The sequence below is a fragment of the Gopherus flavomarginatus genome, chromosome 1, assembly GCF_025201925.1.
Source record: "Gopherus flavomarginatus isolate rGopFla2 chromosome 1, rGopFla2.mat.asm, whole genome shotgun sequence".
NCBI lineage: Eukaryota > Metazoa > Chordata > Testudines > Testudinidae > Gopherus > Gopherus flavomarginatus.
The window spans coordinates 5,598,082-5,625,754 of NC_066617.1; the positions used below are offsets into that span (position 1 = coordinate 5,598,082).

At 45.5% G+C, this 27,673-nt stretch overlaps 1 protein-coding gene across 2 annotated transcripts in view; it reads left to right on the top strand.

The window, feature by feature from the left end:
* CALU (calumenin) overlaps window positions 1–24,030 on the top strand; it is a 45,045-nt gene extending 21,015 nt beyond the window's left edge. The window contains exons 3-7 of one of the 2 annotated variants that reach the window (XM_050930128.1): window positions 336–529; window positions 8,594–8,760; window positions 13,873–13,933; window positions 19,250–19,449; window positions 21,223–24,030. In XM_050930128.1, the coding sequence (XP_050786085.1) occupies window positions 336–529; window positions 8,594–8,760; window positions 13,873–13,933; window positions 19,250–19,449; window positions 21,223–21,327 (727 nt within the window). In that variant the 3' untranslated portion in view covers window positions 21,328–24,030. Of the gene's footprint in view, window positions 1–335; window positions 530–599; window positions 794–8,593; window positions 8,761–13,872; window positions 13,934–19,249; window positions 19,450–21,222 lie in introns of both variants that reach the window. The other variant, XM_050930136.1, reaches the window with a different exon arrangement.
* The last annotated feature ends 3,643 nt before the right edge of the window (window positions 24,031–27,673 follow it).

A 27,673-nucleotide genomic window follows, 5' to 3' on the forward strand; every position in this document is an offset into this window, starting at 1 on the left:
TGCATGAAGAATACATGAATACAAGAATACGAAAACTGAACATCTTAGGAATGAACAAGTCACTATTCCAGTAGCATGTGACATACTGAGGCTGAACTGTGCACCATCCATTTTGAATCAAGTGTTCGCTACATCACTCTAGTAAATCACGTTCTAAAATTGTGTGACTGGCAAAAGTGTATAGAATGACACCAGCTGGAAAGCAGTTTTTGGTAGCTTGCCGTGTTACAGTTTGGAATTGACTTGTTCACTCCTGCCTAAAGGTGCAGTGTGCCGCCAATTAAAATGTGCTTATTTCCCTTAACTTTTCCTGCATTTCTCTGCATTTTCTACAGAAAGATTGTAAGTAAAATAGATGAAGACAAGGACGGGTTTGTAACTGTGGAGGAGCTCAGAGACTGGATTAAATTTGCACAAAAACGCTGGATTTACGAGGATGTAGAGCGCCAGTGGAAGGGGCACGACCTCAATGAGGACGGCCTCATTTCCTGGGAAGAGTATAAAAATGCCACCTACGGCTACATCTTAGGTAGGTCTTTATTCTTGGGGTAAAAGCTTTGTGGAGCTGGCACCTTGAAACTTGCTGTTTTGTCTTGTAGAATGATTGTAGATAAAATAGACACGGATAAGGATGGGTTTGTGACGGAGGGGGAGCTGAAAGCCTGGATTAAGAAGGCCCAGAAGAAGTACGTGTATGACAATGTCGAACGCCAGTGGCAGGAGTTTGACATGAATCAAGATGGATTAATCTCCTGGGATGAGTACAGAAACGTGACATATGGCACTTACCTGGGTAAGGGGCGAGATGTCAAACCTGCGGACACCGTAGTCTCTAATCAATAAAGCAGAAGTGTTGTGTTATAGAGAGCATGGAGAGCTCTTTCAACCGGGAACAAACTTTTCCTTCATATTAGTAAGAGGTCCATGTGAAATTGGCAAGCGTGCAGAAAAATCTTAAAAGCTAAAGTTTGTATGAAGATACAGCTTTGTAACTCTGCTTTATTGATTCATTTTAATTTAAAAATCTAATTTAAAATTCAATCTGAGCAGTAATCTTGACAGTTTTATTCAAGGCTCCTGGGAAAACCCTTTGTTTAATATTTAGTTTAACTCTCCATTGCTTTGTAGTATCCCACTTGGAGCTCCAAAGCTTTTCCCTAGAAATAGTTATCCACTGGTGGTCTTCCACATCTGCAGAAATATCTATGTGGTTGTGGACACACAGCCATGCTGTAGCAAGGTACAGTATGTTGTGTCTGTATGAAGTGTGGCTCACTTGGCTTTTAACAACAGCTACACTTTTGGAATTTGAAGCTCTTGAACAATGACATCAACTGTGTTTTCTTAACCTTAGGACGAAAAAATAAAATGTCTTATCCTGTCCACTCCACCTCCACTTCCATTGGGGGCCCGCCCTTTTTTTAGCCATGCCCCTATGACATAGGGCCTAGATCTGGTTTACCAAGAAGCAGAGACTGGCAGTAGCTGTGGAGACCTTTGAAGTGGGGGAGCTGGTGGGAGAGGAGCTATTTTGTGTAAGAGTGAGGGAGAACGAAGACTAGCAAAGGGGCTTGTAACCTGGTTGCGTACAGATGTGGTATGATGGAATAAATTTTGCAGAGCAGTGTTACTATTTGTGGGTCTGCATAAGAAATTTATTACATGCTTTCAAAACGTATGCTGCATCTTGTCTGCTCTCTTCTGGCTAATCCATGTCCCTCCAGGACTGTTTCTATCACTTTACTCTGCTGAGCAGTTTTAGACAGCTCTGAGGTCTGGGGCTCTCCTTCCCCCCCTTTAAATAACCTGTTAAAACTCAAGACCGGCAATGACTGGTTAAGAACAGAGATTCCGTGACCCTGTAGAACTAGAAACAAGTCTTATCCCATGAACTAGAAAGGGAAAATACCAGATTTCTGATGGGATCCACAGCACTTGTTTCTAGCCCTGGGACATCCCAAGCTATCTGATCTTCACAATTAGACAATGTTAAGTATAGAAAAACTATCTTGGGTAATCTTGAGGGGTTTTATGGCTTTCTCTGAAACCCATGCAGTTGGATCGGACACCTGTCTCTTCAGGTATATTTTTAAAATGTCCTAATGAAAAAGTAATATACTAAAATATTTCAAGGTTTTTTTGTAACATATATGGCATATGTAGAGCCCCTGAGCGAGTGGTATGCCATAAAGATCTCAATCCTAGACGTTTGGGATGGGCATATGACTCACCAGTCCCCTGGGCTAATGCTGATAAAACCTTCAGAATACGCTTGCACCACCTTTTACTCACTTTGTTATATACAATTTAAGTACAGATATATTTCTCTACTAAATAGTTAATATATTGAAACTACTCTGGTCTTTCTTTCATAACGACAATGCTGATCTGTCCCTGACAAAGCCATGTATGTGTAATGGCTTGGCTTTCCATTTCTGTTAAAAAGTAAATACTTTGCTATAATACATTTCTGGTGAAAGATCTTCATGTATGTTGTGAAAAGCTGTTTTCCCTTTCTCTGGCATGAACACATTTGGAAATGCCCCTCAAATGTTTGATGCCCAGCTAGGAAGCTAACAGATCCCTTTACCTAATGGAGAACATACATCTTCCATACTACAGGAGCGGAGATACCATCCTCTTTCACTGCAGCTCTTTTTGGATGTTGTATGTAGTATTTTTAAAATTAGATTTTTGTGATCTAAATGGAACCACATGTTAGTAAGCTCCAAGACCATGCTGGTCACTTCATTGCTGCATTTGAATAGTGTGTGTAAGCCTCTTGAGTACCCCATGCTTTAGCGTACCTCACCAGAATGCAAGAGGAATTTCTGTGGACCCAGGCTGTGCACGATACAATAAACAGGCATAGCTCTCTGTGGAAGATTTGCTTAGATTATGATCTGATGTCCTCTTTAAAGAACAAAGCCATTATATTCTTTGCTTAAGTTTAATATTGGCTCTAAATGGCACCAACTTCATATGCAGGCTTCAGAACCTGGCATCTGGCCTTGCTGGTATGTTGCTCATAAACAGTGATTTATTTTTTTTTAATACTCTGGATCGGCATTCTCTTCCTTCTGTGGTTCTTTAAGCCCCAAGGGCAGCTTTCTGAATTTTCCCATATATACCGTCAAGTACTCCATGCTGTGGTGAGCCGGAGGTGTTAGATGTAAGTGCTCTCGAGCTGGCCAGATGAAGTACTAAAGAGCAACCCTGGATGCTGCTGCTGCTGCTACAGTGTTAACAGTGCCACTAATTAACCTGAATTTTAGTGAGTACCTTGAATGCTTTCTACATCTGTTTCCGTTGTGGTCTTGCTCTGCGAAGTTCTATCGAGCTGTGCAGTTGAAGCCATTAACTGCAAATCACTAAGGGTATGTCTACACTACGAAATTAGGTTGAATTTATGGAAGTCAGTTTTTTAGAAAGCGATTTTATACAGTCGATTGTGTGTGTCCCCATTAAGCGCATTAAGTTGGCAGAGTGTGTCCACAGTACCAAGGCTAGGGTCGACTCTCAGAGCGTTGCACTGTGGGTAGCTGTCCCAGAGTTCCCGCGGTCTCTGCCACCCATTGGAATTCTGGGTTGAGCTCCCACTGCCTGATGAGGCAAAAACATTGTCACTGGTGGTTTTGGGTACATGTTGTGAGTCGCCTCTCCCTCCGTGAGAATAACGGCAGACAATCGTTTTGTACCTTTTTTCCACGCAGACGCCATACCATGGCAAGCGTGAAGCCCGCTGAGCTCAGCCGCTGCTGTTGTGTCCTGGGTGCTACTGGCAGCAGATGGTGCAGTAGGACTGCAAACCATCATCATGCTTCCACTGCCACTCAGCTGTCCTGCAGACACTATACCACGGCAAACGTGGAGCCCGCTCAGATCACCGCGGCAGTTACGAGCATTGTAAACACTTCGCGCATTATCCTGCAGTATATGCAGCACCAGAACCTGCAAAAGCAGGTGAGGAGGTGATGGCAGCATGGTGACGAGAGTGATGAGGACATGGACACAGACTTCTCTCAGAGCATAAGCCCTGGCAATTTGGACATCATAGTGATAATGGGGCAGGCTCATGCCATGGAACGCTGATTCTGGGCCCGGGAAACAAGCACAGACTGGTGGGACCGCATAGTGTTGCAGGTCTGGAATGATTCCCAGTGGCTGCAAAACTTTCACATGTGTAAGGGCACATTCATGGAACTTTGTGACTTGCTTTCCCCTGCCCTGAAGCGCTAGAGTACCAAGATGAGATCAGCCCTCACAGTTCACAAGTGAGTGGCAATAGTCCTCTGGAAGATTGCAACCTCGGACAGCTACCGGTCAGTTGGGAATCAATTTGGAGTGGGAAGATCTACTGCGGGGGGCTGCTGTGATCCAAGTAGCCAACGCAATCACTGAGCTGCTGCTATCAAGGGGAGTGACTCTGGGAAATATGCAGGTCATAGGGAATCCCATTGCAGCAAAGTCATCCACTAACTGTGATGGGGCGATAGATGGAACCCATATCTCTATCTTGGCACCGGAGCACCAAGGCAGCCAGTACATAAACCGCAAGGGGTACGTTTCAATGGTGCTGCAAGCACTGGTGGGTCACAAGGGATGTTTCACCAACATCAACGTAGGATGGCTGGGAAAGGTACATGACACTCGCATCTTCAGGAACTGTGGTCTGTCTGAACGGCTGCAGCAAAGGACTTACTTTTCAGACCAGAAAATAACTGTTGGGGATGTTGAAATACCTAAAGTTATCCTTGGGGACCCAGCCTACCCCTTTATGCCATGGCTCATGAAGCCGTACACAGGCAGCATGGACAGTAGTCAGGAGCTGTTCCAGTATAGGCTGAGCAAGTGCAGAATGGCGGTAGAATGTGCATTTGGATGTTTAAAAACGTGCTGGCGCAGTTTACTGACTCGGTTAGACCTCTGCGAAACCAATATTCCCATCGTTATTACTGCTTGCTGTGTGCTCCACAATATCTGTGAGAGTAATGGGGGAGACGTTTATGGCAGGGTGGGAGGTTGAGGCAAATTATCTGGCTGCTGATTATGCACAGCCGGTAACCAGAACGGTTAGAAGAGTACTGGAGGGCATGCTGCGCATCAGAGAAGCTTTGAAAACCAGTTTCATGACTGGCCAGGCCACTGTGTGAAAGTTCTGGTTGTTTATCCTTGATGAAAACCTGCCTCCCTGGTTCACTCTGCTTCCTTGTAAGCCAACCACCTTCCCCTCCCCCCTTCAATCACCGTTTGCAGAGACAATAAAGTCATTGTTGTTTCAAATTCATGCATTCTTTATTAATTAGTCACAGGAATAGGGGGATAATTGCAAAGGTAGCCCAGGAGGGGTGGTGGAGGAGGGAAGGACAAGGCCATGCTGGATTTCAAAACTTATTGAATGCCAGCCTTCTGTTGCTTGGGCAGTCCTCTGGGATGGAGTGGTTGGGTGCCCGGAGGGGGACCCTCCCCCCACGTTCTTGGGCATCAGGGTGAGGCGGATATGGAACTTGGGGAGGAGGGCAGTTGGTTACACAGGAGCTGCAGCGGCTGTCTGTGCTCCTGCTGCCTTTCCTGCACCTCAACCATACACCAGAGCATATCAGTTTGATCCTCCAGTAGCCTCAGCATTGCATCCTGCTTCCTCTCATCACGCTGCCACCACCGCTCCTCTTGCTCCAGCCATCTGTCCTCTCACGCATCCCTCTTGTCCTTGCCTTCATTTTGTGCTTTCCTGGACTCTGACATTGTCTGCCTCCACACATTCTCCTTGGCTCATTCTGTGGGAGGATTGCATGAGCTCAGAGAACATTTATTCGTGAGTGCATTTTTTTCGCCGCCTTATCTGCGCTAGCCTCTGGGACAGAGATGATAGGGGGAGCACTGAAACATTTGCAGCTGTGGGAGGAAAAAAAGGGAGAATTGTGTTGACCATTTAAAATGGGTTGGCCATTTAAAAGGAGGGGCTGTGGTTTTCGGGTTAACGTGCAGCACAAACCTAACTAAACCCCCCCTCACACCCAATTCTCTGGGATGATCGCTTCACCCCTGCCCCCACTGCGTGGCTAACAGCGGGGATGGTTTCTTTTCAGCCACAGGCAAACAGCCCAGCAGGAATGGCCATCTCTGAATGTCCCCTCAATAAAATTCCCTTGTTTCAACTGGGTGACCATGAATGATATCACTCTCCTGAGGATAACACAGAGAGATAAAGAAGGGATGTTGCTTGACGGCATTCCAGTAGCTTAACTGGCTGCGAATACATCCCAAGTCTTCAGGGCAAATTAATCATTAAACACGCTTGCTTTTAAACCATTTATTATATTTACAAAGGTACACTCACCAGAGGTGCCTTCTCTGCCTTCAAGGTCCGGTAGCCCGGGTTGGGAGGGTAATGTCTCCAGGGTTGGAGAGAGCGATTTCTATGCTTGCCTGCTGTGCGCTGTCTTCAACCTCATCATCATCATCTTCCTCATTCCCAAAATCCTCATCCCTGTTGCATGAGACTCCCTTGCAGGAGTCCACATACAGGGTGGGGTAGTTGTAGGGGCACCCCCTAAAATTGCATGCAGCTCATGATAGAAGCAGCATGTCTGGGGGTCTGACCCAGAGCGCCCGTTTGCCTCTCTGGTTTTGTGGTAGGCTTGCCTGAGCTCCTTAAGTTTCACGCAGCACTGCTGCGGGTCCCTGTTATAGCCTCTGTCCTTCATGCCCTTGGAGATTTTTTCAGATATTTTGGCATTTCGTCTTTTGGAATGTCTTTTGGATTCGTCTCCCTATACAGCAATCAGATCTAGTACCTCCTGTTCGGTCCATGCTGGAGCTCTTTTGCGATTTGGGACTCCATGGTCACCTCTGCTGATGAGCTCTGCATGGTTACCTGTGCTGATCAGCTTGCCAGGCTGGCCAAACAGGAAATAAAATTCAAAAGTTTGCGGGGCTTTTCTTGTCTACCTGGCCAGTGCATCTGAGTTGAGAGTGCTGTCCAGAGCGATCACAATAGAGCACTCTAGGATAGCTCCAGGAGGCCAATACCGTAAAATCGCATCAACACTACCCCCAAATTCGACCCAGCGATGTCAGTTTCGGTGCTAATCCCCTCATCGGGGAGGAGTACAGAAATCGATTTTAAGACTCCATTAATTCCACAAAAATGGCTTCATTGTGTGGATGGGTACAGGGTTGAATCGATCTAACACTGCTAAATTCGACCTAAACTTGTAGTGTAGACCAGGGCTAAGTCTTGGCTTGGTTCATAGCTCTTTAACACCAATTTTTTGGAGAGTCTTAATCTTTTGTAAACAAGCATAAGAATTTTTCTGCCACATGTGCAGGTATTTTATTAAAGCACTTAGTTTAGTCTAGCCTGACATAAGGACACAAGGGAAAAAAAGTTAGCTAGTTATTTGCTTCCTTTAATTTACCCTTAATTAATTCACATGGTTGTTACATATGTTTCTCTAAGCAGTTATCCTTGTCTTTTAAATTACACTGAAAAGGGATTTATTCCTTATACTTCTGCTCCATGTAAAAATGAACGTGAGACCGGTGACCTCACAACTTGAATTCAAGGTGCCATTGGCAGCAGTTGTAGCAAATGGAGTGTGAACCAGCCTACTGTATAGCTTGGGTGCTAACTTACCCACAGAGAGTGTGGTTTTGCTTTAGCAGATAAATGGACAATAATAGTAGCCCCCAAGCTGTCACAACTGAACATGTATTCACCAGATCAAAAAGCTTTTTACTGTTTTATTTTTAATATTTGCTTAATATCGGGAATTTTGAAGTGTCTCTATTTAATTTAGTGTTTCATATTCACAAGATGGTAACCACATTCTGGACTAAATAAACTCTAAACTGGGCTTTTGGTAGCCCAGGATGTGATTATTACTCTGCTGATAAAGGGGCACCTGTATGTTATTACTATTTTAGTTGTTAAATGTACTTTGTCCTCAAGTATTCACTGTTAATTAAAAGTACCTTGCTACAAACATGGGTCCTATAAATAGATATATAATTATTTGAAATTACTGAAATCTGCTTAAATTTAATCACCCTAACAGGCTCTCAGATACTTTCGGGGAGCATATAAGTTTCTAGATTTGGACAGTCAGCAGTGTTGTTCTTGCTTTGAAAATGCCTGTTGCACATCAGCAGGAGAGCATTATCCCATTACATATTCTGTTCCAGGAGTAGCCAAAATCTAGCCCACAGTCTCTCTTACCTTTAACACAGAGACCACTGCAGCCCATTGAGATTACAGCTGTCAGAATCAATGTTTATCTTAGTGTCCTCAGCTGAGATAAACTTGGGAGCATTTCATGTTGACACTTCTCTCATCAAGATGCCCCTTTGTTAAAATGTAGAACAAGTGGAGACCTTATCCACTTCATGCAAAATAGGTGCAGTCTCTGGAGTCGTAATGAGTTTTCACTGTGACCCTTGGATGTGCAAAGTTTGGGCTCTCCTGACACACACATTGTGATGTTTCCCTAGTCAACAACAAAAGGAAAATTTGACATGCAATACTGGTGCAGTTGTTTTGTGGATGAGTTTTGGAGTCTAAAATGGGTATAACTTGTCTGTTTCTGCCCAGATGACCCAGACCCTGATGATGGGTTCAACTACAAACAGATGATGATGAGGGATGAACGAAGGTTCAAAATGGCTGACAAGGATGGAGACTTGATTGCTACCAAGGAAGAATTCACTGCCTTTCTGCATCCAGAAGAATATGACTACATGAAAGATATAGTAGTACAGGTGGGTGCCATTTGGAAAGCAGATTGAGATGATAGAGTTTTTGTACTTGCTATTCAGGCTAGTAAGAGTCTGGCATCTCCCAGTTACCAGTGATCTCACAGGAGCATGTAGTTGGCCTGTTGGGTGAGGGGGAGTCATGTGTAAGGTTTATTTACTGGTGGGCACAGCTTTTTGTAAGGTTTTACTTTTTTATCCCCCTAAAGTTCTGAAGTTTTTATACGGTATTGCAAATGTTTTTTAAAAATCTTGCCTGAACCCTCCTCCCCATAAGCAGCAGTTCCAGGCAGCAACCAATTCTGTGATGGATAGTGTTGCAAACCTGATGAATGCCCTGATGGGACACCAGGGCAAAACATTGTTGGGCTTTGTAGGAACTAAGAGAAGAAAAGATGCTTCCGGTCACATGCTGAGTGGCTCCTTTTCACTTGGCTAGTTGCTGAAGGGGGCAGAATTATGTTCCACTTCCAGAGCATGTTTAAACTCCTTTGTCAGTGTGTCCTCTTCTGCTGTGCACCAGGGCAGATCTTCCATATGCAGCTGCATTTGGTAGCTGCTTTTGGAGAGTTTTTCCCATTTAGCAATTGCTGTTTTCTGAAGTACAGGTGTGTCAGCTAATCTTTTTAGAAATAAAGTTATGTACAGTAACTCCTCGCCTAACCTTGCAGTTATGTTGCTGAAAAATGCTACTTCCAGTTTCCCCATAAAAATTAATGTAAATGGGGGGGTTAGGTTCTAGGGAATTTTTTTTCGCCAGACAAAAGACTTGTTATTTATTTATAGATATATACACACACACTCTCTGTAAGTTTTAAACAATTGAATACTGTACGTGGCAATGATGATTGTGAAGCTTGGTTGAGGTGGTGGAGTAAGAGGGTGGAATATTTCCCAGGGAATGCCTCACTGCTAAATGATGAACTAGCACTCGGCTGAGCCCTCAAGGGTTAACACGTTGTTAATGTAGCCTCCCACTCTACAAGGCAGCAGGAATGGAGGAAGGGGAGAGAGCATGGCAGAGAGAGACAGAGAACACACCCCGTGAGAGAGAGCGAGAGAGAGGCATTGCTCCTTTAAGTACGCTGACCCCACTCTAAGTACATTCCTTTTTTAAGTAGCTCAGTAAGTTGAGAGAGCAGCTGCTACCAACAAGCTCCTCTCATGTCCCCCTGCCGTTCTGTGAAGATAGGGTACAGGGGGAGGGGGCACCCTGACATTAGCACCCCTCTTCCCCTGTCTTCTGCACTGCAGAGTGGGAGCAGCTCCAAGGCAGAGGGCAGGAGCAGCACATGGCAGTGGGGGGAGGGACAGCTGAACTGCCCCGCAGTTGCAGTTGATAGTCTGCTGGGCGGCTGCCGCACAGTGAACTTAGGGGAGCGGGGAGCTGATGGTGGGGCTGCCAGTCCACCCTGCTTCCAAGCCCCCACCAGCTAACTCCAACGAGCTGCTCTTTCTGCAAGCAGTGGACAGAGCAGGAAGCTGCCAAATAATGTTATAAGGGAGCATTGGACAACTTGAAATAAGTATGTTCTCTAATTGATCAGCAACGTAACAACGAAACAATGTTAACTGGGATGACTTTAAGTGAGGAGTTACTGTACTTAGGCCTGGTCTATACTGGGGGGTGAGGGGGGGGGAATGATCTAAGATACACAGCTTTAGCTACGAGAATAGCGTAGCTGAAGTCAACTTATTAGATAGAATTAAAATTACCTTGCGTCCTCGCAGCGCTGGATCGACGGCCGTGTCTCCCCCATTGACTTTGCTGCCTCTTGCACTGCTGGAGTTCAGCAGTCGACAGGAGAGCGATCGGGGATTGATTTATCGCGTGTAGTGTAGATGCGATAAATCGATCCCCGATAGATCGATTGCTACTCGCTGATCCGGCGGGTAGGGTAGACGTACCCTTAGATAGCATTCAGTTTAGTTCACTATTTGATACTGCATAATTCAAGGAGGGGTTTTTTTTCTGGCACTCATGTTGACATCAAAAGTAGTATTTATGTGCTTGGCTGCACAGAGATAAGAAGGCATTAAACTGAACATAATCTGTCTCAGCAAAACACTTTCTCTTGCTACGGTAAGCAGATCTTACCCTAAATCAAACCACACCTCTGTTACAGTTAATAAAATAAACCTTGACCAGTATGGGAGTATAGCTATATTCTAGTTCCCTTAAGTGTCATACACTGTAACAAAACTTCAGCTCTGAAAAGTCATGAGTGAATGAATAATTGGAGATATCCCATCTCCTAGAACTGGAAGGGACCTCGAAAGGTCATTGAGTCCAGCCCCCTGCCTTCACTAGCAGAACCAAGTACTGATTTTTGCCCCAGATCCCTAAATGGCCCTCTCAAGGGCTGAACTCACAACCCTGGGTTTAAGCAGGCCAGTGCTCAAACCACTGAGCTATCCCTCCCCACCAATAGGTATAGTTACCAAAAAGCATAGCATTTCAGTTTTTACAGTAAATAACACAAACAAAAAAACATTCTGCATTTCTTTCAGTAATAAGGTTCAAAAAACTTGAATACATACACACATCTCAAAAAGATGTCCTCTTCTAAATTCTTAAATCTTAAAATATATTTACTTGCAGTAAAAGCAAAAACTAGAGTTCTCAACTGGAATAAATTATCACACAGATTTTGAAGCTACCACTTTTCCTTTCAAAAGCTAGAGGGAGGCTTAAAAGGCGGCTTCTGATGGAAGCCTGGGTATAGCTTTTACAGTATGAAGTCACAACTGACGCTTCCTTAATATAAATAGAAAGAGGTTGAGGTCTTGTGAAACTCTGTGAGATGGCCTCTGCAGATCCTTACTCTTAGAGTGGTGACCCAGGCATGGTACTCACCTCCATCAAAGTAGATGTGAGGAGACAACAGATTCACAGATTCCAAGACCAGAAGGAGCAAAGAATCCTGTGGCACCTTATAGACTAACAGACGTTTTGGAGCATAAGCTTTCGTGGGTGAATACCCACTTCCTCAGATGCATGTAGTGGAAATTTCCAGGGGCAGGGGTATATATATGCTAGCAAGCAAGTTAGAGATAACGAGGTCAGTTCAATCAGGGAGGATGGGGCCCTGTTCTAGCAGTTGAGGTGTGAAAACCAAGAGAGGAGAAACTGGTTCTGTAGTTGGCAAGCCATTCACAGTCTTTGTTCAATCCTGAGCTGATGGTGTCAAATTTGCAGATGAACTGAAGCTCAGCAGTTTCTCTTTGAAGTCTGGTCCTGAAGTTTTTTTGCTGCAGGATGGCCACCTTAAGGTCTGCTATAGTGTGGCCAGGGAGGTTGAAGTGCTCTCCTACAGGTTTCTGTATATTGCCATTCCTAATGTCTGATTTGTGTCCATTTATCCTTTTCCGTAGAGACTGTCCAGTTTGGCCGATGTACATAGCAGAGGGGCATTGCTGGCATATGATGGGATATATTACATTGGTGGATGTGCAGGTGAAAGAACCGGTGATGGTGTGGCTGATCTGGTTAGGTCCTGTGATGGTGTCGCTGGTGTAGATATGTGGGCAGAGTTGGCATTGAGGTTTGTTGCATGGATTGGTTCCTGAGCTAGAGTTATTATGGTGCGGTGTGCAGTTACTGGTGAGAATATGTTTCAGGTTGGCAGGTTGTCTGTGGGCAAGGACTGGCCTGCCACCCAAGGCCCGTGACAAGACAAACCCAAGAAAGAAACCAACAGGACTCCACTGGCCATCACATACAGCCCCCAACTAAAACCCCTCCAACGCATCATCAAGGATCTACAACCCATCCTGGACAATGATCCCACACTTTCACAGGCCTTGGGTGGCAGGCCAGTCCTTGCCCACAGACAACCTGCCAACCTGAAACATATTCTCACCAGTAACTGCACACCGCACCATAATAACTCTAGCTCAGGAACCAATCCATGCAACAAACCTCAATGCCAACTCTGCCCACATATCTACACCAGCGACACCATCACAGGACCTAACCAGATCAGCCACACCATCACTGGTTCTTTCACCTGCACATCCACCAATGTAATATACCCCATCATATGCCAGCAATGCCCCTCTGCTATGTACATCGGCCAAACTGGACAGTCTCTACGGAAAAGGATAAATGGACACAAATCAGACATTAGGAATGGCAATATACAGAAACCTGTAGGAGAGCACTTCAACCTCCCTGGCCACACTATAGCAGACCTTAAGGTGGCCATCCTGCAGCAAAAAAACTTCAGGACCAGACTTCAAAGAGAAACTGCTGAGCTTCAGTTCATCTGCAAATTTGACACCATCAGCTCAAGATTGAACAAAGTGTGAATGGCTTGCCAACTACAGAACCAGTTTCTCCTCTCTTGGTTTTCACACCTCAACTGCTAGAACAGGGCCTCATCCTCCCTGATTGAACTGACCTCGTTATCTCTAGCTTGCTTGCTAGCATATATATACCTGCCCCTGGAAATTTCCACTACATGCATCCGATGAAGTGGGTATTCACCCACGAAAGCTCATGCTCCAAAACGTCTGTTAGTCTATAAGGTGCCACAGGATTCTTTGCTGCTTTTACAGATCCAGACTAACACAGCTACCCCTCTGATACTTAAGACCAGAAGGGACCTATGTGATCATCTAGACTGACCCTCTGTATTACAAGGCCACAGAACTGTCCCAAAATAATTCCTAGATCATATCTTTTAGAAAACATCCAATCTTGATTTTAAAATAGTCAGTGATGGAGAACCCACCATGGCCCTTGGTAAATTGTTCCAATTGTTGATTACACCATTACAAATATACACCATATTTCCAGTCTGAATTTGTGTAGCTTCAACCTCCAGCCATGGGATCGTATTATACTTTTGTCTGCTAGATTAAAGAACTCTTTATTGAATATTTGTTCCCCATGTAGGTATGTACAGACTGTGAGCAAGTCATCCCTTAATGTTCTGTTTGTTAAGCTAAATAGATATAGTGATTGAACTCTTTGAGTCTAATAATACAGCAATAACTCAATTAACTAGTAAATACATTTGCTGTCTCATGTTTTCCTCTCTAAGTGGTAGAGAGCCATAAAAAAACCTGTTTTGTCCATGAACTTTGAGGCTAACCTAATCCTTTTTTAAATAGGAAACAATGGAAGATATTGACAAGAATAGAGATGGTGTCATTGACTTGGAAGAATACATAGGTAAGCAACTTGCTCAATTTCATTTTTCTCATAGACTCTAGGACTGGAAGGGACCTCGAGAGGTCATCGAGTCCAGTCCCCTGCCCTCATGGCAGGACCAAATACTGTCTAGACCATCCCTAATAGACATTTATCTAACCTACTCTTAAATATCTCCAGAGATGGAGATTCCGCAACTTCCCTAGGCAATCTATTCCAGTGTTTAACTACCCTGACAGTTAGGAACTTTTTCCTAATGTCCAACCTAAATCTCCCTTGCTGCAGTTTAAGCCCATTGCTACTTGTTCTATCATTGGAGGCTAAGGTGAACAAGTTTTCTCCCTCCTCCTGATGACACCCTTTTAGATACCTGAAAACTGCTATCATGTCCCCTCTCAGTCTTCTCTTTTCCAAATTAAACAAACCCAATTCCTTCAGCCTTCCTTCATAGGTCATGTTCTCAAGACCTTTAATCATTCTTGTTGCTCTTCTCTGGACCCTCTCCAATTTCTCCACATCTTTCTTGAAATGCGGTGCCCAGAACTGGACACAATACTCCAGTTGAGGCCTAACCAGCGCAGAGTAAAGCGGAAGAATGACTTCTCGTGTCTTGTTTACAACACACCTGTTAATGCATCCCAGAATCACGTTTGCTTTTTTTGCAACAGTATCACACTGTTGACTCAAATTAAGCTTGTGGTCCACTATGACCCCTAGATCTCTTTCTGCCATACTCCTTCCTAGACAGTCTCTTCCCATTCTGTATGTGTGAAACTGATTGTTCCTTCCTAAGTTGAGCACTTTGCATTTATCTTTATTGAACTTCATCCTGTTTACCTCAGACCATTTCTCCAATTTGTCCAGATCATTTTGAATTTTGACCCTGTCCTCCAAAGCAGTTGCAATCCCTCCCTGTTTGGTATCGTCCGCAAACTTAATAAGCGTACTTTCTATGCCAACATCTAAATCGTTGATGAAGATATTGAACAGAGCTGGTCCCAAAACAGACCCCTGCAGAACCCCACTTGTTATACCTTTCCAGCAGGATTGGGAGCCATTAATAACTACTCTCTGAGTACGGTTATCCAGCCAGTTATGCACCCACCTTATAGTAGCCCCATCTAAATTGTACTTTCCTAGTTTATCTATAAGAATATCATGCGAGACCGTATCAAATGCCTTACTAAAGTCTAGGTATATCACATCCACCGCTTCTCCCTTATCCACAAGGCTCGTTATCCTATCAAAGAATGCTATCAGATTAGTTTGACATGATTTGTTCTTTACAAATCCATGCTGGCTATTCCCTATCACCTTACCACCTTCCAAGTGTTTGCAGATAATTTCTTTAATTACTTGCTCCATTATTTTCCCTGGCACAGAAGTTAAACTAACTGGTCTGTAGTTTCCTGGGTTGTTTTTATTTCCCTTTTTATAGATGGGCACTATATTTGCCCCCTTCCAGTCTTCTGGAATCTCCCCCGTCTCCCATGATTTCCCAAAGATAATAGCTAGAGGCTCAGATACCTCTTCTATTAACTCCTTGAGTATTCTAGGATGCATTTCATCAGGCCCTGGTGACTTGCAGGCATCTAACTTTTCTAAGTGATTTTTTACTTGCTCTCTTTTTTTATTTTATCTTCTAAACCTACCCTCTTCCTGTAAGCATTCACTATATTAGACATTCCTTCAGACTTCTCAGTGAAGACCGAAACAAAGAAGTCATTAAGCATCTCTGCCATTTCCAAGTCTCCCCTTACTGTTTCCCCCTCCTCACTGAGCAGTGGGCCTACCCTGTCCTTAGTCTTCCTCTTGCTTCTAATGTATTGATAAAAAGTCTTCTTGTTTCCCTTTATTCCCATAGCTAGTTTGAGCTCATTTTGTGCCTTTGCCTTTCTAATCTTGCCTCTGCATTCTTGTGTTATTTGCCTATATTCGTCCTTTGTAATCTGACCTAGTTTCCATTTTTTATATGCCTCCTTTTTATTTTGTAGGTCACACAAGATCTCGTGGTTAAGCCAAGGTGGTCTTTTGCCACATTTTCTGTCTTTCCTAACTATCGGAATATCTTGCTTTTGGGCCCTTAATAGCGTCCCTTTGACGCTTTTTCGACTTTCTGAAATAAAAAGTTGTCTGCAATGCAGTCCAGGAACTTATTGGATAGTCTGTGCCCCGCGGTGTTGTTTTCCCAACATATATCTGGATAGTTGAAGTCCCCCATCACCACCAAATCTTGGGCTTTGGATGATTTTGTTAGTTGTTTGAAAAAAGCCTCATCCACCTCTTCCACCTGATTAGGTGGCCTGTAGTAGACTCCCAGCACGACATCACCTGTGTTTTTTACCCCTTTTAGCCTAACCCAGAGACTCTCAACACTTCCATCTCCTATGTCCATCTCCACCTCAGTCCAAGTGTGTACATTGTTAATATATAAGGCAACACCTCCTCCCTTTTCCCCCTCTGTCCTTCCTGAGCAAACTGTACCCATCCACACCAACATTCCAGTCGTGTGTATTATCCCACCAAGTTTCAGTAATGCCAATAATGTCATAGTTGTATTTATTTATTAGCACTTCCAGTTCTTCCTGCTTATTACCCATACTTCTTGCATTTGTATAAAGGGATCTAAGATACTGGTTTGATTTTGCCTCCGAGCTTTGCCCTGACCCTCCTTCCTCTCTGCCATTACAGCCTATGCTCCCTCCTGTTTCCAACCCATCTCCCAGGTCTTGTTCCCCACTTACCTGTGGGGTTTGCTCACCTGTCCCTGTCGAACCTAGTTTAAAGCCCTCCTTACTAGGTTAGCCAGTCTGTGCGTAAATAAGGCCTTTCCCCTCCTCGGAAGGTGAATGCCATCTCTGCCTAGCAGTCCTTCCTCGAATAGCATCCCGTGGTCGAGGAAGCCAAAGCCCTCCTGGCGACACCATCTTCGCAGCCAGGCATTCACCTCCACGATGCATCTGTCTCTGCCCGGGCCCCTACCTTCGACAGGAAGAATCGAAGAGAATACCCCCTGCGCTCCAAACTCCTTAACCCGTACTCCCAGAGCCCTATAGTCACTCTTGATCTGCTCAGTGTCAGACCTCACAGTATCATTTGTGCCCACATGGATGAGTAGCATGGGGTAGTAGTAGTCAGAAGGCCGGATAATCCTCGACAATGCCTCTGTAACATCTCGGATATGGGCCCCTGGCAGGCAGCATACCTCCCGGGATGAACGGTCAGGGCAACAGATGGGTGTCTCCGTCCCCCTCAGCAGAGAGTCTCCAACCACCACTACCCTACGTTTCTTATTATCAGTGGTGGCAGCAGACCTCCCAGCTTTAGGGGTACGAGGCTTCCCCTCCTTAACTGTTGGGGATGATTCCTTCTCCTGTATCAAGAAGAGCATAACGGTTATCTATTACCACAGCAGGAGGGTTCGCAGCAGGGGTGGAGCACTGCCTGCTGCCAGAAGTAACCAGCTGCCAGTGTCCACCCTGAGCCATCTCCTTCTCCACTGGTGTGTCAGTAGTCCTGTGAACTGGGACAGCTACATCAGCTGTCTCCACATGGATACTGTCCAGGAATTGCTCATGGATACGGATGTTCCTCAGCCTAGCCACCTCCTCCTGTAGCTCTCCCACCTGCTGCCTGAGAGATTCCACCAGTAGGCACCTTTCACATTGGATGCCACCCCCAGCCTGGATATCAGTAAGTGGAAATTGCAAATTACAGTCTTTGCAAGCCCACACCAGAATCTGGGTAAAAGCATCCATGCTTTGGTGCTCTGTCTGGCTACAGGCACAGGTGGAGGACACAGAAGCAGTGCTGCCACAGGTGTTGCGGGTCCTCCTCACCATTGTAAGCCTCCCCCTGTCAAACTCTCTCAAATTCCCGTCTGCAGCTCCCTGTCCGCTCTGCTCTGCTGTAAACAGAAAGGTTTTGGATGTGGCTTGGTTTGTAGGTTCAGGGGAACAATGGGTCACGGATGAGACCGACAAGGGACCCCCACTCCCTTCCTACTCCCCTTCCGAACTCCCTTGCGAAACTCCCTGTTAGCAGCTCCTGTTCACAAAGCTCCCTGGTCGCTTGTGCGCAGCTTTCTAAAGCCCTGGCCTGAGTGAATGCCCCGCCCACTGGTTAAGGCTCAGCCAATTACCAGAGGCTTCTAGCTTTCAAACCTTCCTTGGTAGCTCAGCCTCCAACTGACAGCTACAGCACACGGTCCTTCAAACAAACAAACCACCACAACAACCAAACAGACTGACAAACACAAGCTCAGCACACAGCAAGTAACCCCCAGCACACAGTAAGTAACCCCCAAACACAAACACACACACTGCAGACAGTCACTTACAGGGATGCTGTATTTGCTCCTCCTTCACCTGGAGAACTCCCTTGCGAAACTCCCTGTTAGCAGCTCCTGTTCGCTCCTTGAGTCTGATGATGATGTGTTCACTTCGCATCAGTGTTTTGTAAAAAGATACTCCCAAAAGAAATTACGTTGCAGCCTCTTGTGACTAGTCTTTGTGCCAAAGCAGCCGTGCTCTTTAATCTCTTCTTCCTTGTCTACTCTCTGGAGTTTTTCTAATGGGTCCCTCTTTGCTCCCTAACTGTGAAGCTGAGTTTGATCTTTTTTTTTCCCTTGTCAATCTTTGCTATTTAATTCCAAATTAACTGCATAACCAAAATGACACATGTAACTGGACAAAATGCAAGTATGATCCCAGAACCCTAGGCAGACGGGAACATCTGTTCTAAAGCCATAGGCTGCTCTCTGATATATGATGGGGTCCTGCCAATTGCAAAACAGTGCTGCCGCTTCTCTTGGCAGTAGTAAGTAGCAGAGCAGCTGTCATTTTAGCTTTTTTTTTTTTTTTTTTTTTTAATGGAAAGCTTTGGCATTGAATAAGTGTGATGATAAATGCATCTGACTCTAAAATATATGCTAGTATAGACCCTCTGCCCGTTTCTCTAAACATATTTAAAGTAACCTTTTTAAACCTAAATGTCTGGGCTAATCTTGCTAAAGTAACGAGATCCAAGCTAGGTGGCCACTCGGACATTAACTCATGGGTGGAAAATCTGCAGCCCCCCAGATCTGTAGTGTGGCCTGCGGTCACTGTCCTGTGTAATAGAGGGCTGCAGCCTGCAGCAAATGCTTTAAGAAGGCTGTAGTACTGCACATGGGGATCTGGCTGTGTGTCTATATTGAAGCTGAGGGTGACTGCTGCAATTTCTCTACTTAACTTAGATGTAACCAGCTTGCTTTATGATTTGCTTGCACAGTCCCAAGTGGAACAAAAAGGTGAGGGGGTGTTCTTGCATCAGCAGCTGTCTTGTGTTCTTGTTCAGGGGATATGTACAGTCATGACGGCGATGCTGATGAGCCAGAGTGGGTGAAGACCGAGCGGGAGCAGTTTGTGGAGTTTAGAGACAAGAATCGAGATGGGAAGATGGACAAGGAGGAGACAAAAGATTGGATCCTCCCCTCGGACTACGACCATGCTGAGGCAGAAGCGCGGCACCTTGTCTACGAGTCTGATCAGAACAAGGTGAGAGGCGCTTGGTCCCCTTCAGTGTCTCGTCCTGTGCAAGATGGAGGCTTCGAAAGCCACTTCAGAATTGTCTCTGAGGATCACTTTGTAGTTTTGGCAAGAAGCCTGAGTTACTGTGAGCAGCTCCACTGATGCTCTCCCTTTCAGTAGCGATTTTGGGGCTTACCTCAGTAAACTTAACAGCCCTTTTTTCCTGGAGCTAGCACTGACATTTAAAAATTTTGAAAAGTGCTCTTATTGAGCAATCTGATTAGCTTCCCCTTTCCTTGCCTGGAGAGGCAGCCACATCTCTGCCATGTTGGAGAACAAGGCATCAGCCCTTCTCTTCACCCCACCCACCCCAAAATGCCTAGGGTGAAAACATGCAGTGGTCTCTACAATTGTCTCCATTTAACTAAGAGGATGGGAGTATGACGTGGCTGCTGTGTGAATCTGAGCTCACAGAACTGTGCGGGGAAGACGTACACACACGCTCTGGGGAAACTAGGGCCCAGGTGGTGCCTGCTCCCTGCCATGTGGCCTTGGGGGAATGTTGAGAGAGGAGCCAGTCAGAGACTTCAGCTGTAGGAGCAGACCAGGAATGCTGGGCCCTTCAGCCCTTCGGAGAACTCTCCACAGTTTTGTGTCTGGACACTCTGCCCTGCAGTAATTGGCTGCTTGATCCAGACCTCTCTCCTTCTCTCCCCCCGTTTACTCCAGCTTCACTGAACACCAGTCCCTCTTACCTCCTTCCCTTCCCTTCCCTTCCCATTCAGCTGATCCCCTCATAAGGAAATACCACCCAAAAATCCACAGCACACAACCTATGGCACACTGTGACATTTACCACCATCACGTTGTTCACTCTGCTTGTGTGTTCCACCCCTCCCCTAACCCTGTGTTTGTCTGGTCTGTTCTGGGGACAGTCTCCTCTGCTGTGTTTGTCCAGTGCCTATGTCAAAGTGTCCCCCTCTCTGAATTTTAGGGTACAGATGTGGGGACCTGCATGAATAACCCCTAAGCTTATTTTTATCAGCTTAGGCAAAACAGTCACTGCCACCACCAAATGTTTTTAAAAAACGATTGAGAGAGAGCCATTTGGGAACTCTGCCTTCCCCCAATTTTCCCCAGTCCTTATCTCCTCTTTCCTGGCAGGATTTGACTAATTTCCCTCCCCCAAGTCTCTATACCCTTTTACCTGGGTAGGCTCAAGAAAATTCCCCGCATCAATTCCTGGTGAGCCCAGATCCAAAATCCTTGGCTCTTAAAACAAGGAAAAATCAATCAGGTTCTTAGAAGAAGACTTTGAATTAAAGAGAGAGGGTGAAAGGAATACCTCTGTGAGATTAGAAACAAGATGATCTCACAGACAACAGATTCAAAACACAGAGGATTTCCCTCTGGGCAAAACCTTGAAATTACACAAAAACCCAATTTGATTCTCCCTCTGTTTGCAAAATAAATGACAAAGAAAAATAAAGAACTCTGCCACATTCTTATTTAAACACTCACTAATTTAAACAAGGGTTAGGTGGTTGTTTTCTGGATCTCTGACTTCGGCAAAAGTACCCACAGAACAGACCAAAGACTTTTTCCCTCTTCCCTTTTTGAAAATATCTTATCTTATTGGTCCTTCTGGTCAGGTGTCAGCTAGGTTATGTGAGCTCCTTAACCCTTTCGAGGTAAGAGGAATTAACCCTTAACTGTCTGACAGCCTAGCACAATGGGGGCTGAATGCTTGGCTGGTGCCACCACCATAATAAACTTGACAAACATTTTTTCTAATTTTAGGATGGGAAACTCACCAAAGAGGAGATAGTTGACAAGTATGACTTGTTCGTGGGGAGCCAGGCCACAGACTTCGGAGAAGCCTTAGTACGACACGATGAGTTTTAAGACATGTACAGAGAAACCTGTTTCTTAAAAGTAATTTATTTTTTACAGTTTCTGGATTAACATGAGAAACGTTTTCGCTACTGAGACTATTATTTCAGGCTATAAAGTGAAAAATCCTGTCCTGTCCTCTTTCCCTTTCCCAAAGGGATGGGGACATGGTGTTCTAAAAAGTGACTCTGTAATGAGAACACTTGTGGTTTTTAGATTTACACTTTGTTTTATGTCTAACAAGTTCTGTTTATTTTTGTATTTGTTTGGGTTCTGTGTGAAATGAAGAATGCATATCCTGAAAAGTTAGCTGCAGAGCAATGTTAGTTCCGTCCCCAGTGCCCCACCTCCCTCTCTCCCCCTTACTGCATAGACATAGCGACAGAATTTTTTACAAGCCACGGAACAATAAGGCCAAGCAACAAAGCTCTATGATGTTTGTTTAGACCGGGCCATGTAAATTCAGCCTGAGAGCCAGAGAGGCAGCTCGTTTGGAGCCCAAGGGCAACACACAATTTGCCACAACTGAGCACTTTGCAGTCATCTTCAGCACAAAAGACATTCTCCCAAAATGCAATGCTATATCTTGTCCGGTGAAGTCCAGAGCATTGCATGCTGGGAGCTGTCTGTCTGGACTGCATGGTAGAATTTGGGGATTATGTGTGACTGAACACTGCCTTTTGGCCATTCCTGCTTTGGAAACCCCTTCAAAATAGGGCACCATGGTGTATGGCGGCAGCAAGACAAACCTGTGCTTGCTCTTCTCCAGCGCATTCCTTTGTGAGGCCTTCGCTGTTCTCGGCGCTCCAGTAATTTGAACTAATCCAGTAAGTGTGATCTGGAGCTTTCCATCCAGAAATGTGTGGGAGATGGGGCTGTCTTGCACATGCTGCTAAAGTCCTCAGCCTGAGTTTTGTGTTTGCCACAGGGTCTCTGTAAATGCGAGTTACTTGTGCATTACATTCTTTTGAATCCATCTGGCTTCCCTGTACATACTTAATCAAAGCCATGTGACCCTACTAGATGAGGCAAGAGACTGATGTCATTGACCCTCTGTATGTTATACAGGGAAATCAACCAGGAAGCGTGACTGATCCTAAATTGGTCCCTTAAGGCAACGAACAAAGTGGGTGAGTGCAGCTTGCTCCATGGGGCATGGGGATGGAAATGGGAGGGGCTCCCTTTGTATTTCAACCATTAGACTTCTGCAAATCATACTTCATTGAAGTGCCTTTACCTGCCAAAACAGAAACAAACCGGGGCTAGGTTGTCACTTTAGGAACCTCAAGATGAAATGCTCCAAAAGAGGATAACTAAGAAAACAAGGCTACAGCAAAGCAGAGAATAAAGACGCTGAAGATGGAAATTAACCTTTGTGTGTTCTGCTCCTGTGCAGTGGTTAAACAGCACTATTAGTAGAAATCTTTGCAGCAGTGTTCTTACCTTCTTGTGAATTTTTAACCATATGCTGCCTATTTTACCAGGGATTTTTTTTACCTCAGAAGGCAAACCACTTACTTTGTTGTATCCTGAGGTATTTCCTTGTGCTTTTTTCTTTAACCAGGGAGAACTGCTGTTAGAGAGCCAGAGATAAGTGATTGCCAAGAGCTGACTTCTCTACCTTACTGGTGACTCTTCCTTGGAGTGCCATTTTGCACAGCTTAGTGGGTCGCTTGCACTTCTCATGTGTGGGGCTTAGTGGGGAGAGGGTTGAAATTACTCTAAAGCAATCACTGTGTTTGCAGACATAGGTCATTTCCTTCACTCTGTTGTCCTATGAACACTAACGCCAGGCTCGTCTGGCCCCTTAACTGTAACGAACTTGGGCCTCTTTTTTTTTCCATTGGTTTGTTTCAAGGGTTAAAGGCTTGAAACATTAAGTATGTGTACTCCTATTATTTCATGTAACTCTCTACAAATAACATGCTTTTGATATAACTTGAGACAATGAATCAAATCATAATCAAGCATTGTATATGAGATTTGTATGATATTCGTGCCTTCAGTGTTCACCCCTGAAGTGTGGATGTTCTGACCCTTGGATGTGCTTTATGGTTTTGGGATAAAGCCAGGAAGAATCCTACGCTAATAAACATAACTTACGCCTAGCAAAGGAATCTGGAGGGGATGAAGGCCAGGTAACGCAGCAGCGATCGGGCTCACTACAGGAAGGTCTTAGCCTCACGTTTCTGGTGTCCCAAGCTGCTTTTCGATCTCACTTTTAAAATTAATTCCATTTTCTCCTGACCTCCATTCGTCCCATCACAAAATCTCCATGTGGTCTTCACGCAGTTGGGTGTCTGTGTGTGAGGCTCAGGACTTTGAAATGGGCTGTTCAAAGTCACAATTGAGATGCATTTCCAGAGCTGTGTGGCGGAAGTTTGCACAGCCGCTGTCAGCACTAATGACTGGTGCAGACACTTTATAAACACTAAAATTCTTTCACCAGTAAAGTAAAACCTAGTTCATATGTTCAGCATCAGGAGAGGTTTGGCCATATTCAGTGCTCTGCGATGCACGTCCGTTTAATCTCAGCGTGTTCACACTTCTTCTGTATGTTGTCAAAAGCAAATGTAAAGCTGGTGAAAAACAGATTGCACACCCAAGGTGTCTGTTCCCATGAATGCTAATCCTCTAGGTTTTTTCGTAGAGTGTAAACAGATTTTTATAATGTATGTCAGATGTAAATCTGTCTCAATAAAACTGTTTACATTCCCTGTGGCTCCAAATGTGTGGTGTTATCACTCAGCAACTGAGACTAGGAATGATCTACTGGTTGTATTGGAATGATCTGTGGTTTGTCATCACTAAGAAACAGTGCAAGTGGGATGCTGCAGAAAGAACGAGCACTTCCATAAACTGCACCTTGCTCAGTTTATGGACTTGCATCCTGAATGGGCTAAGACAATGAGAACGTCCATACTGGCTCAGAACAGTGGTCCGTCTAGCCCAGTAACATGTCTTCTGACAGTGACCAATGCCAAACACTTCAGCAGGAATGAACAGAATAGAGCAACTATCGAGTGATCCATCTCCTGTCGTCCACTCCCAGCTTCTGCCTGTTGGAGGTTTAGGGACACCCAGAGCATGGGGTTGCATCTGTGACCCTCTCGGCTAATAGTCATAGATGGACTTTATCCTCCAGGAACTTATCTAATTCTTTTTTGAACCCAGTTATACTTTTTGCCTTCACAACATCCCCTGGCAATGAGTTCCACAGGTTGCCACTGTAAAGTTAATTAAAATACACGACAGTAGATTGCTTTGCCAGCCAGCTTGTTAAAATATTTTTGTATTAGCTGAAAATAAAACTGCCTGTAGTGCACAACCAAATGAACAAGTCAATCGAAGAACTTGCCATTGATGCAATTCTCAGGAGCCCAGAGCTGTTCAGGGGTCACTCTCCGATCATTGAGATGCTGTAACTGCTGGCATGGAATGCAGCACCTATTCTTTGCTTTTAACGTTGCAGGGGGAATGTCTCAAATTGTAACTACCATTACAGTTTTAGGTAGATACAATCTAATATTTGCCGACGCTGGAATTCATCTATAATGTTGGGGGTGACCTCCATTTGGAAAATGCATCTATTACTGGGGGTCTCTCTAAAAGCTGACCTGCAGGTTGTGGTCTAGACACAGATGCAACATCTGATGTTATAAGCCTATGTTACTCCAGTAGCTTCCTGTGCGGGCAGAGAATACTTTCATTTGGACAATGTGAGATTGGAGACACTGGGTAGAATTGAGCTTTATCTCTTCTCCATTTCGCTTCTTGGCCTTGTCTACACTAGGAAACAGTAGCTTTTAGGTGAACTGGGGCTGACTGTGATATGTCCTCATCCGCGCTTGAAGCTAAATCATGATCAGCACAGGCACAGTGGATCCAGTTGGTGCTATTTCCTAGAGTAGGCGAGACCCTCTGCTCATATCTGTGTAAGTGGGGGGTCATCGGTGTGGTTAGACACTGCATATTGCCGCTTCTGCAGCATTGTCCGTGTGTGTCACTGCTTTGGCTACACCAATCTTTCTTCTCTCTTTGGCTGGCCTGTCCCAACTCTTGCAGCTTCCTTCCCTCTCGCCACATCTCCAGAGCAGAGCCTGTGCACAATGCTGTGGCTTGGTTTCCTGCATGTGGTCTGCAGAGGTGCTGGTGTGTTCAGGGCTTTAGACCTAATCCCTGCCCTAACTGTTATAAATAATGCAGCTGGCTGATGGCCTAAGCAGCAAGAGGCTGCAGGATTTCCCCTGTATAGGTCCCCATATTTCACCCACTACTTTAGGGGCTTAATATGCCCACACCCAAGGGGGTGGATGAGAGATCGGAAATAATGAAGGTTTCACTGTGCTGGGAAAGGGAGAGGATTCCTAGGCTAGGACTGCACGTCCGTAGCGGCCATGGCACGTCTCTCCCATTCTCAAACCTTTCCGCTACCTTCGCTTTTGCGGGGAGTCCAGCTCCGCATTCTACTCCTTGGTCAGACCCTGCACCTGCCCAGTAAATGGGGGCACCTGGCTATAAAAACTGCTCCAGAGACGTGCTTCAGTTTATGCCAGGGTCTTTGTCGCCCTTTCCTCCTCTGTGTTCAGTTGCCACTGGCCACCTTTGTGCTCGTTTGTTCTCAAACGACTCCTGTTGATGCAACACCTCCACTGCATTCACTACCACTTGGCATTATCTCCTTGTGTCTCTCTGCCTCAGCAACTCCCCATCCCATTCAGATCTCTGCTGCTTATGCCTCTGACTTCCCTTTGCCGCTCTGCTGACTTTGTTCTGTGGTTGTATTGTTTGAGGTGACCTGCAAAGGAAAAAGGTCTCTCCCTCCCACCCCTGCTGTGTAAAGGCCTGAAACTTTTGTTAAAAGTCCTTTCTGCCTGTGTTTGTGCTTGAAATAGCAGCGTTTGTCTGTCCTGTTCTTGCTGGAGAATCAGAGGGATCATGATACCACGAGAGTTGGGGCTGCAACTGATCCAACTGACCCTTAGTAAACTAGCCTTTTAACAAACACTTGCTGTGCATCCATTTTGGTTGAGGGTCCAGAGAGATCTTAGCGCCCCCGCTTGGCTGCAATGCAGGGATTTTAAAATGTGCTGGAGGGAGCGGGGGAAAAGGTAAAATCCCTAAGCATGCCAAGAATGGCGTTTTATAATTCTGCCTCCCCACCTCTTTAAATCTGGGGCTCGGCTTCACGTTCTGCTCAGCTCGGGGGGAAGGGAAGCAGTTGGCCATAGGGGGTTTGAGCTTCTGTAATTCTTCCACAGGGAGCCAGCCCAGCCTTGGGTTAGGGCTGGTCCTGGAACCCTGGTCATTGCTGGGATGATTTGTAGCAAGGTTGAAGAAGAAACAGGCCCAGCCCGTGGCTCTGCTAAGCTGTAAAGGTTTGTTACCCCCAGCGAAAAGCAAAGCATAGGGCTGCAAAGAGGGGCAGGCAGCCTCCTGGTTGAAGTGAGTGCCCTTGAAAGTAGTGATTGACAAGGTAAATACCGCAGGCCTCAAAGGCTTGGATTTTGTTTGGGATGCACTGTTGGCTCCGGCTGTAGGCCAGACTGTAAGTGCGCTGTGATCTGTGAACGCGGGAATGCGAGATCGTGCTGAAGCCACACGTGTTCTTGGGGAAAGATCATTTGCCTTTTTCACCTGATTGTGCGTTAATGGAGAAGTTTGTGGGTTTAACTGCGCACACAGGTACAGTTCTGCAAGCGCGCACGCTGCCCGGAATGAAGCCATCAGAAACTGGGCCAGGCCCACCTAATCCTGGACTGGGAGTCGCCACCGTTCCATCGCACGGGAACAGGGAACCCTGGGACAGCCCTCCAGTTACTGCCACCGTAGCGCACTGAGGGGTACAGAACGGCTCACCACCGCCGTGCTGCGTTCAGCCCATTTGCATTATTTTATTGTCAGAACCGCTCCTATGTCCGGCTGCTGGAGTATTACCCTGCGCTACAAGGATGACTACAAGGCAAATGTACAAGCTGTGATATAGGTTTTTGAAGGTACTGTGCATGCTCTGTACATTTAAATACAAACGTATGGTGGGAGGACAGCTCTGGGCCTGTCCCCTAGCCCGCGGCGTCCAGGGCTTGAGGTTATCGCTCGGTGTAGAAGGAAAGACTTTGGATTTCAGAGCCCGGACCCCTGCGTTGTAAGATAATGGACATTCCCCCGTGTAATGAGTGGGACTGCTGCGAGGTTCTTGCTTTGGTGGGGTCTCGCAGAGGGCCACGTGGGGAAGCCACTGGTGTTGACCCCCACCAATGGGAGGGAATGGAGCTGAGATGCCTCCCTCCCGTGCACACGCTGCATTTGATCTCCCCAGGTGTTTTATAAAACACACGTGCCAGCCCTGCTGGGCTGC